General features: G+C 44.0%; 1 protein-coding gene across 1 annotated transcript; it reads left to right on the top strand.

Annotated features, from left to right (window-relative positions):
* The first annotated feature begins 4,139 nt into the window (after positions 1–4,139).
* GPR101 (G protein-coupled receptor 101) lies at positions 4,140–6,321 on the top strand. The gene is made up of 2 exons (XM_040323763.1): positions 4,140–4,294; positions 4,539–6,321. The coding sequence occupies exon 2, from the start codon at positions 4,787–4,789 to the stop codon at positions 6,050–6,052; it is 1,266 nt and encodes a 421-aa protein (XP_040179697.1). The 5' UTR covers positions 4,140–4,294; positions 4,539–4,786; the 3' UTR covers positions 6,053–6,321.
* Positions 6,322–11,352: the final 5,031 nt, after the last annotated feature.

The following is an 11,352-nucleotide window of genomic DNA, read 5'->3' as shown; positions in this document are numbered from 1 at the left end:
AGTGGCCCCAAATGTATTCTGCAGCAGGACAACTATCTCAAACATACAGGTGGTCCCCTATTTACAAACATCCGACTTACAAACGACTCCTACTTACAAACAGAGGGAGACAACAGGAATTCAGAGGAAATCTATCCCTAGGAAGGGAAATTTACTCCTGTAAGGCCGCGCACACACGGTCGGACAAAACCGACCGTGTGTATAGCCCATCGGTCTGTTTTCCTTTGGTCCAAAATTTAAAAACATGCTTCAAAATCGAACCGATGGACCGCTGCCCGATCGGTCCAAACCGATGGTTAGTACAGAAAGCATCGGTTCAAAACCCGTGCATGCTCAGAATCAAGTCAACGCATGCTTGGAAGCATTGAACTTTGTTTTATTCAGCACATCGTGTGTTTGACATCACCGCGTTCTGACCCGATCGGTTTTTGGAACGATGGTGTGTACGCACATCAGACCATCAGGCCACTTCAGCAGTGAACCGATGGAAATGGCCCGTCGGACCATTCTCATCGGTTTGGAACGACCGTGTGTACGCGGCCTAAGAGTTAATATGGGAAAAAGGTGTCTCCACTGATGCTTTATCACCAGTCCATGTTCCCTAATAATCCACAATTTTCAAAATCCAATTGTCATTGGGACAGGAAGTGAGGTGAAATCTTGTGAACAGGGGCACAGACAGCAAAACAAATGTTACAGGGGTGATAACCCTTTCCTATGCTATCCAAAAAGCTTAAAAATAGATTTTTTGGCTGGAGCTACACTAAAAAAATGTACCTGTTTTGACTTACAAACAGATTCAACTTAAGAACAAACCTACAGTCCTTGTCTTGTTTGTAACTCGGGGACTGCCTGTACAGCAAATGTCATAAGAACTATCTTCGATGTAAAGAAGAACAAGGAATCTTGAAAGTGTTGGTTTAGCCCCCACAGAGCCCTAATCTCAATATCATCAAGTCTGTCTAGGATTACATGAAGAGACATAAGGATTTGTGGCAGCCTACATCCACAGAAGAGCTGAGGTTAGTTATCCAAGATGTTTGGAACAACCTACCTGCAGAGTTCCTGGTTTGAAGGCAAAGGGTGGTCACACCAAGTATTGATTTGATTTGGATTTCTCTTCAATTTATTTATATTTCATTTTGTTAATTGATAAAAAAATAAACTAATGTATTAAACACTTCTATTTCTGTATCTATTTTATTGCTATACGTTTCCCAAACTGCAAGTATTTAATACAGCAGAACATTCGAGCCGGTTCACACTACCGTGCACTGGGGGGCGACTTGTGTCGCCCCAAGTCGCGCGACATGACATATTACATTTAAGTGAATGAGAGCCGTCTTAATGCACACTACTGAAGTCGCTCCGACTTCAGAAAAGGTTCCTGTACTACTTCAAGGTGACTTCTAGGCAACTTGTACCCATTGATTTCAATGGAAGTTGCCTCCAAAGTCGGATCCATTGTCTTAACTAAAGCAACAATACAGGAAGAGAAACTATTATTTTTAGGCAAACCCCTCCCTCCCACAGAGCCGATTTCTGTTTGATTGGCCACTGGCAAAGTCACCTGTCCTGGAGGCGACTTAAAGTCGCCTTGTAAGTCGCCCCAAGTCATGCTGAAGTCGCCTCTCAAAGTCGCGCCCGAGTCGTGTTGCCCCTGTGTGAACCGGCACTAACAGCATATCTAAATTAGCAAATTTCAAACCAATTGGATTTCAGTTGATCAAAGTCGAAACAGTGAAACACAAATTTGGTTGGGTAGCAGCAGGTTACTGTACTTTACACACTGCTGTCTGCCCTATTGAATAAGTCTGTGACATCTCTTCGTAGCCCTTAATGGACAAAACTGCACTTTTCTCAGGCAGTTGCGAAGATTGACGTGCGCTAATAATCCGTGGGCTTGTTGGCATCCACGAGAAGATGAAATGAAAGCAGAGACTGCACTGCTATTTTTTGAATACCTGTATGAGCGCAGGAGTGACCGCTTCAGTTTGGACACAAGGACACCCTGGGTGGACAAGCCAGAACTATACTCGATGTGCCTGATACCCCTTTAGGGGTTCTAGGATCTGGTAAGCGGGGACACAAGAGGGGTCACAGAAGTCACCTTTGCCACTGAGAGCACCTATGTCACGTGGAGTCATTTTCAAGAACTTACCTATTTTGGGCCAGATTCACGTAGACTCGCGCAAAACTGCGGTGGCGTAACGTATGACATTTACGTTACACCACCGCAAGTTTTACAGGCAAGTGCTTGATTCACAAAGCACTTGCCTGTAAAGTTGCGGCGGCGTAGCGTAAATCCCCCGGCGCAAGCCCGCCTAATTCAAATGATCCGGGTAGGGGGCAAGGATCATTTAAATTAGGCGCGTTCCTGCACCGAACGTACTGCGCATGCGCCATCCCTAAAATTTCCCGACGTGCATTGCGCTAAATGACGTCGCAAGGACATCATTGGTTTCGACGTGAACGTAAATGGCGTCCAGCCCCATTCACGGACGACTTACGCAAACGACGTAAAATTTTTAAATTGCGATGCGGGAACGACGGCCATACTTAACATTGGATACGCCACCTAGGGGGCATGTTTATCTTTACGCTGCGTATCTCTTACGGAAACGGCGTAAATGTACTGCAAGCGTACGTTCGTGAATCGGCGTAACGACTAATTTGCATACTCTACGCCGACCGCAATGGAAGCGCCACCTAGCGGCCAGCGTAAATATTGCACCCTAAGATACGACGGCGCAGGCCGTCGTATCTTAGGCATGTTTAAGTGTATCTCAGTTTGAGAATACATTTAAACATACGACGGGCTTAGATTCGGAGTTACGTCGGCGTATCTACTGATACGCCGGCGTAACTCTTTGTGAATCTGGGCCTTTGTGTTTATTTATTGAATTCAATCTGGATCTTATATCATATAGCTGCCATTTAGTACATTTCTTTGGTGGTACACACCATTGTTGCACTGGACACTTTATTATTATTATTTGATGATTTAATTATGTTGATGGACATTTTTTATTATACTGATGCACTTTAGTCACTTTAGTTTATTTTGTGCATAGCCTATACATTGTATTATATATACACACATTTTGCTGGTCTATATATTGACATATATATATAGATTATACTGACGACCACATTTGTTTGTTGTCTGGCTTACCTAAGCGCTGATTTATCACTTTTTCTTAGGAAGAGAAACTAGTTCTCAGGCAAACCCCTCGCTCCCACAGAGCTGATTACTGTTTGATTGGCCACTGACAAAGTCGCCTGTCCTGGAGGCGACTTGAAGTCGCCTTGTAAGTCGCCCCAAGTCACGCTGAAGTCGCCTCGCAATATCACGCCCAGAGTCGTGTTGCCCCTGTGTGAACCAGCACTTAGAGCATATCTAAATTTGCAAATTTCAAACCAATTGGATTTCAGTTTATCAAAGTCGAAACAGTGAAACATGAATTTGGTTGGGTAGCAGCAGGTTACTGTACGTTACAAACTGCTGGCTGCCTTATTGAATAAGTCTGCGACATCCCTTCGTAGCCCTTAATGGACAAAACTGCGCTTTTCTCAGGCAGTTGCGAAGATTGACGTGCGCTAATAATCCGTGGGCTTGTTGGCATCCGCGAGAAGATGAAATGAAAGCAGAGACTGCGCTGACAATGCAAACGACTCTTTATTGTATTACTGGTAAACTTAATGGCAATCTGCAAGATGAGTTATTTGCTTGCCAGTGTCAGTTGAAATGTAAAGCGTTGCTCGCAGTTAGTCATGGTGTCATCTCGGGCACATTTTGTAAAAACGTGTCATATTTCATCGGATCTAAACACACATTTGCGCTGTCTGCTAAGGCCTGAGACGTAGTATTTAAACAAATCTGCAATGTACAATGATAACCGCGCGGGGTTGAGGGAACCCTGCCAACTTCATTATTTAAAATACGAAAGTCATTAGAGAAGAAAATATGTAAAATGTTTTAATGCAGCAATCTGCTGCTTCTGTAAGAATGAGTGTTCCAGCGCCGTGTCGGTAGAGCTCCCTCTGCTTGCTCAACATAAGCATCTCCATAGCTTGTGAGCAAAAGGAGCATTTGGGGGGGGGAGGGCTGGAAAGACAGGAGAGAGGAGGAGGAGGGAGAGAAATAGAGAGAGAGAGGGGCTGATTCCTCTCCAGCTGCACTGAGCTACCCAAATCACAGAAATAGACACAACGGGGAGGGGGCATGGAGACACATCTATCATTCTATCACCTTCCTCAGGACTACAGGGGATAAGACAATGCACATCAACAGGTAAAAAGACCCTTGCTCATTTGTTTTTTACCTCCTTCATTATTAGCAATGCATGCTGGACAAGTGTCCCTTGCTATATTATCAATTAGATTAGTGTTTATATGAATAAGGAGAGGCACATATTTGTATCAATAATTTGAACATTATTCATTAAATTGTGCATGTATATATATATATAAAAAAACAAAAAAAACAAAAACAAATTTTCTGTCCTTAGAAATTGTTGTCTGTATTTCCTACATAGGCCTCCTAGGAGAAGAAGTAAAAATCATGGAATACGGCATGATGTGAAGTCTCGGTCTATGTGCTGCTATCGGTCCTGATGCAGAAGGAGGAAAATGGATGTACAGAGCACATACAGAACTCTTTCTGTGAGTGTGATGCATCATGTAGTGATGAAATAATACAAGTCCCAACATCATTCAGCACAGCTGATAACAGCTATCTGCCCCCACTCTGGATGGAGGTGTGATAAGGGGCTCGGGGTTCACCATGCAGAGGCTGGGTGACCGCAGGACCACCGAGAACCAAAGTCATTTCTCAGTAGATCAAGGATCACCCTCTATGCCCGACACCGTACTCAGGATTGCCCTCATTATTTCTCTCCTTTGCCTGTCTCTCTTTGGGAACATTATGCTGCTGGTGGTTTTTCACCGCAAGCCACAGCTGCTTCAGGTTGCAAACCGCTTTATTTTCAATCTGTTGGTTGCCGATCTTTTACAGACCATTCTGGTGATGCCTTGTGTCATTGTTACCTCCCTCCCGGATATATGGCCTTTGGAACATGGCCTCTGTGGTGCCGTGGTGGTGCTCATGCACCTCTTTGCTTTTGCCGGAGTCAACACCATCACGGTAGTGTCCATCGATAAATACCTGGCCATCATCCATCCGTTATCCTACCCTGCCAAGATGACCCCAAAAAGGGGGAGTCTGCTCATCTTTTTCACATGGATTCTCAGCGTCCTCCAGAGCACCCCTCCTCTTTACGGATGGGGTAAAGTTGAATTTGATCTTCAAAACCACTACTGCAAAGTACTCTGGGCTTCAAGTTATTCCTACACCCTCCTCAGCGCCTTATTTTCTTTTATCTTACCAGTGAGCATTATGTTGGCGTGCTATGGGATGGTGTTCCGAGCAGCCAGGAGGCAAAACGCGTTAGTTCATCCAGTTCAGGCAAATGGATGTGACAGATCTGATGGGACAAGATCTTCTACGCTAAATGCGCTTGACAAAACAAGTCATCACAGACCGCTCTACCATTGCAAAGCAGCCAAGGTTATCTTTGCTATCTTGTCCTCCTACATAATCAGTATGGGTCCCTATAGCGTCCTGAGCATTGTCTCCTCCTGTGCCAGTACTATTATCCCTAAATGGGTAGCATCTATAGTGCTTGTTCTCTTTTTCCTACAGTGTTGCATCCATCCCTATATCTATGGATATATGCACAAAAGCTTAAAGAAGGAATTCCTCTTGTTATTGCATGGGTTTTTCTGCAAGCAGGTGCACCCTCAAAATGCCATAGTAGATAGTTACATTATACTCACAGATGGTCGAATACTTCAATCTCATTTCTCCACTGGCCCTACAGTAAAATTCTTAGAAGAAGAAACTACCATCTCGGTAATCACCGGTAAAAGCCTAAACAACCTAAAGATTAAAGACGGCAAAAAAGAGAGCAGTTCTGCCAATATATCCCCTGAAAAACAGTCGATTCAACAAACGATAGATCCTGATCTGCCACAACTTATTAGCTGCTAAACAATAGACAGAATGATGTTTATATATTATATAATAGATATGTCGGGGGTTTTTCTGTATTTAAAATGGGTATAAAGTGTTCAAAGTGGGTTTAGATTGTAATAATACTGTGTGTGAATTTAACCAATTTTACTGCTAAAAAAAAAAAAAAAAGTAATTATTTTTATTTTTTATTCCCAGTAAAAAGGGTTAAATTTGTCACTTTGTGGAGCAAAGCTTTGCCCGTCATTGTGGATGATCATTTTTGTAATAAAATAAGAAATTACTTATCTAATGAATCAAAAATTGTTAACTAGTTGCAGAGCGATAAAGGGAATCTGCCAATGGACTAGACTTTAGTAGGTGCCTGTAAATGTATGGTAGAAATATGTTCTTCCATAGTATAAGTGCCAAATATATTTTAGGTTATATATATTTTTATTTAATTCTTTTGGCATTTTTACTGATCGATTGTAATCTGTATTACTTGAAGTCTGACATTCTCTTTGCGGCTCTCTGCTCCTAACTTGTGCAGTCTAGGAGTGAAAGTGTTAATTCTAGTCCTGCCGTTGTGTAGCGATGCACTGAACAGCAATTTGTCAGCTTTATTAACACGGCAAAGAACAAATGTGTGAAACACGGTTATCCAGATACACATCTGTAATTGTTCAGACTAGTCCAAATTGAGTAAAAGGTAAAATGATTGGTTGCTATGATTTAATGCACTGTTATTGCATTGGGCCTAGGTGAGAGCAAGCGGCTAAGTGGCAAGCAGCTCTTGCCTTGTAGCACTAGAGTCCTTCAGCTGCTACCTGGTACACTATCTGCATGGAGTTTGTATGTTCTTCTTGTGTTTGTGTGGGTTTCCTTTAGGCATTTCTCCCACAGCCCATAACATGTCAGTGGGCTAATAGGTATCTATCTGGTTATTATGTTTAGAATGGCTGATCTTAAACCTGTTTTGAAGACTAGGGAGGTCTGGGAACAGAGCTAGTATCTTGGCCTAGTAAAAAAAAATTGATAACTGCCTAAGGCTGCTTTCACATTGAGGCGTGCAGCCGCGGTGACGGTATAGCCGCGCTATTTGTAGCGCGGCTATACCGTCGTATTTACCGCGATATTCGGGCGCTAGCCGTGAGGTTTTAACCCCCGCTAGCGGCCGAAAAAGGGTTAATACCGCGGTATTACCGCGCTTTCCCATTGATTTCAATGGGAAGGCGCGGTATAGGAGCGGTGAACACACCGCTCCTATACCGCGGTAAAGATGCGGCTAGCAGGACTTTTGGAGCGCTCCTGCTAGCGCACCGCTTCAGTGTGAAAGCCTTCGGGCTTTTACACTGAACACTACAGGGCAGGTTTTTTCATGCGGTATAGCAGCGCTATTTTTAGCGCTGTACCGCATGAAAAACGCCTCAATGTGAAAGGGGCCTAAGACCTCGTACACACAATAGGTTAAACAGATGACAACGGTCTGGTGGACCGTTTTCATCGGTCAAAACTGATCGTGTGTGGGCCCCATAGGTTTTTTAACTATCGGTTAAAAAAAAGCAAACTTGCTTTAAATTTAACCGATGGATTCCTAACCGATAGGTCAAAAATTATTGTTAGTACGCACAACCATCGGTTAAAAATCCACGCATGCTCAGAATCAAGTCGACGCATGCTTGGAAGCATTGAACTTTGTTTTTTTCAGCACGTCGTTGTGTTTTACGTCACCGCGTTCTGACACGATCGTTTTTTTAACCGATGGTGTGTAGGCGCGACGGACCATCAGTCAGCTTCATCGGTTAACTGATGAACGGTCCATCGGTCCGTTCTCATCGGATGGACTGATCGTGTGTACGCGGCATCAAAGAACTGCTGAAATGTCCTCCTGAAAATGCTAGATGCCTGGCTGGCAGCTATTGACTTACAACAAGCTCTTAAGCTGTGTACACACGATCGGTTTGTCCGATGAAAACAGACTGTTTTCATCGGACAAACCGATTGTGTGTGGGCTCCATCGTTTTTTTTTCCATCGGTGAAAAAAATAGAACATGTTTTACATTTTTCCTATTGATAAAAAAACTATAGAAAAATCCTATCGTCTGTGTGGAACTCCATCAGACAAAAATCCACACATGCTTTTGTGCTGCCCCCCTGCAAAGTGCTGCCCTAGGTCTTGGGCCTTGTTGGCTTAGGCAACACATGCCTGTTTCTCTGTGCACTCTAGCTAGAGTTTCTGACACTCATAATATATACCTTATAAGGTTGTTATTTCTTCTTTTTTTGCTGACCACCCAGGGAGATAGGGTGAGTTACACTTACCTCTCTGCCTCAGGATCTAGGTCACTCATTTTTGGCGCTACATTTTTATTTTTATTTTTACAGGATACAGCGTTGACAGGACCCCTGTACAAATTTGCACCAAAGCTGCAGCGGAGATATGTGAACCGACTCCTTAGAGAGCCAGTCAAAATCTTCTGCTACTGCAAAGGAATTGGATGCGGAGAATCCACATCCAATTCGCAATAGTGTGAACCCAGCCTTAAAGTGACAAAGTCATATTTTACTGTTAAAAAAAAAAAAGTGACAAAGTCATGAAAATGTATTTGTAATACTGCTGTTACCCTAAAAAAGGTAGTAAATACTCACTTTCCTCCGTGAGTACCACTAGGCCACTGAACACCACCTGACTCACTCAAGGTCTCATGCCCTGCAAAACCAATACTACCAGGAATGTAAGTCTGGGTCTCCGTTGCTCTCACTGGTTCCTCTCTCTGACCTCACATCACCACGCTCACCTAAGGGTTCTTTCACATGGGCAGACTCTGCCAGCTGATCCACCTGCTCAGCAAAGACTCTGTCCACTGATCCCCGCTGAGCAGGCAGATGACAGGTCTGTGTCCGCTCCACTTATGAAGAGCAGACGCAGACACAGCCTGCTTTCCTATGAGCGATCTGACCTTTTACATTCCACTGTCATCCGATCCGCTAGAAGAATGGGGAATGGATGCCCCATCTGTCTGTTTTTAGCAGAAAGGATCGGATCGGATGTCGCCGGGTCCGTTTACATCGGGTCACTGGGGACACTAGACCTTCCCTTTTTTTTTGGTCCGTTTACATCCGGCGCTCCATAGAGGGAAATGGATGGTCCGATTGGGTTCACCTAAAAAGCTGACAAGCGGGCCCGATTGGTACACCCATGTTAAAGAGGCCTAGGGAATAGCAAGGCATTGCAGTCAAATGTGCCAAGTAACACTGGAAATAACTAGGAGCAAAGAAATGATGAGAATAGCCTCTCTAGCTGTTATTAGGTGTGGTGTGTTACAGATCCCCGGCCTGTGACTGAACAATAAAGCTTGGTTCACACTACTGCGATGTGATTTTCATGTGATCTTCAGTGCGAATATGTAGTGCAACTTTTATGCTACTTTGCATATTCTATGGGGGCAAATTGCACTGTAAATCGCACCAAAATAGCACAGAAACCTTTTCCAAAGTCACACAATGCTCAGTCGCATTGATGAGAATGGGCACCATTGAATATAATTGGGGGAACTCAATCAAACCGCTGTGCCACTTTTCTGGCATTAATCGCTGTTAATTTATTGCACCAAATTCATTCAAGTATTTGCGAGACTTTTGGCTCTGACAGAGACTCGTGCACCAAATTGAGATAGTTCTAATAGGTGTCATTTTTACATTAAGTGCGCCAAATGTAACAGTTGAGCTAATAAAGACCAACTCTCTTTTGACATACAGAGAAAAACTGTCTCAGACCAATTTTGCAAAAGTTTCTCACGTCCATTCTTAAAGTAGCTCAGCATGGGCCAAATTTAAGTTCTAGAAATGTGTATATGGCGCATTCTTCACCACTTTTAGAATCCATGAGATCCACTGTCTGCGCCATTATGTGTGAATTCCAGGGAATGTGTCATCCCTTATGTCACTTTGTGTGACTCAAGTCTCATCAGAAGTCATGCTAGTGGGAACCAGTACTTAAAGGAGAAGTCCAGCCTGAGCTTGTTTGGCTGGACTTCTCCAATTGGTTTTGCACTCCTGTGACTCGTTTTCAGCAAAGAACAGTCTGAAGTCCGCTCTCTGCTGACGTCACTGGAATCAGTCCAGGCACCGAGTCATCACGACAATAAAGTCTGGATCTACCAGGTGCCTGGACTGATGCCTGTCTCAGCCTCTCAGTGAGCCGCTGAGAGACTGAGACTGCTGCTACCCGCTCCTTCATAGCTCAGCGCTCCAGGAGAGCTGCTGACTGACGGCGGTGTTAGATGGCTCGGTTCGTAGTGCAGAGGTGGCGGGGGACAGATGCAGCATCGCTCCGATGCTGCATCCACCTAGGTAAGTATGATGGGTACATAAAAAAAGAAACCCATACTTCTCTTTAAAGGATCAGCATCTGACTGATGATGTCCGCCCTTTGCTCTCCTGTCATACTGTCAGCATGTTAACTGTTACAGAAACTGCACAGATGTCTCTGTAATCGCGGCCAAAATCGGGGCTGACAAGCAGGAGTGAAATCGTGCGAGTTCAGCTGAACTCGCATGGCTTCACTCCCACAGCCCAGTGTGAACCTGGGCTAAGACTATACTGGGAGTGGTGGCCGTTGCTTTATAAAAAAACATTTATCTACATTTTTATTAAACTTGACAGCTGGCATTGCTGAGGACCTGCCTCTTAAAGTTTCCTGGCCATCTATGACTTAAAGTGGAACTATACCCATCTCTTCAACTTTTGCTCAAAAGAATTATGCTGCGTACACACAACCGTTTTTCATGACGTGAAAAATGCAATTTTTTTAATTGGTCTTAAAAAACGATTGTGTGTAGGCTCCAGAGCATTTTGGGCAAAAATGGGCATTAAAAATTTAGGACATGCTCTAATTTTTCTCAACGTTTTTCACGTCGTGAAAAACCGTTGTGTGTAGGCTTTAACGATGGGGAAAAAAATGCGCAAAGTCACTTTAAACAAGCTGTTTGATAGCCTGCTAGCACCCCTTCGAAGGTCTGGCCAACACTGCCATACTGGAGTTAAAGAATGCAGTAAGGCCCCTTTCACATGGGGCGTGGACTCTGTTCCAATCACCAGGGGATCAGCTCACAGATCTCCTGCTGATCAGAGCAGAGCGGGCAGTTCACAGGGCCATGTCCACTCAGTTTATGCATAGCGGACACGTAAAGAGTCCTCTCTGCTCTATAGATCTGATCCACCTACATTAGAGGAGAACTGATCCCCTTCCATTTGTTTATAACAGTCCAGATCAGATCAGTGGTAGGTGGGTGTAAACAGAAATAAATCTGTTTACACCCGCCGGTTCATACAGA

The sequence above is a fragment of the Rana temporaria genome, chromosome 9, assembly GCF_905171775.1.
Source record: "Rana temporaria chromosome 9, aRanTem1.1, whole genome shotgun sequence".
NCBI classification, from domain to species: domain Eukaryota; kingdom Metazoa; phylum Chordata; class Amphibia; order Anura; family Ranidae; genus Rana; species Rana temporaria.
This window is presented reverse-complemented; position numbering and strand designations above follow the sequence as displayed.

Bases quoted from the DNA above. Each gene is read 5' to 3' on its own strand.
- GPR101 (XM_040323763.1), top strand. From the start codon at position 4,787: ATGCAGAGGCTGGGTGACCGCAGGACCACCGAGAACCAAAGTCATTTC.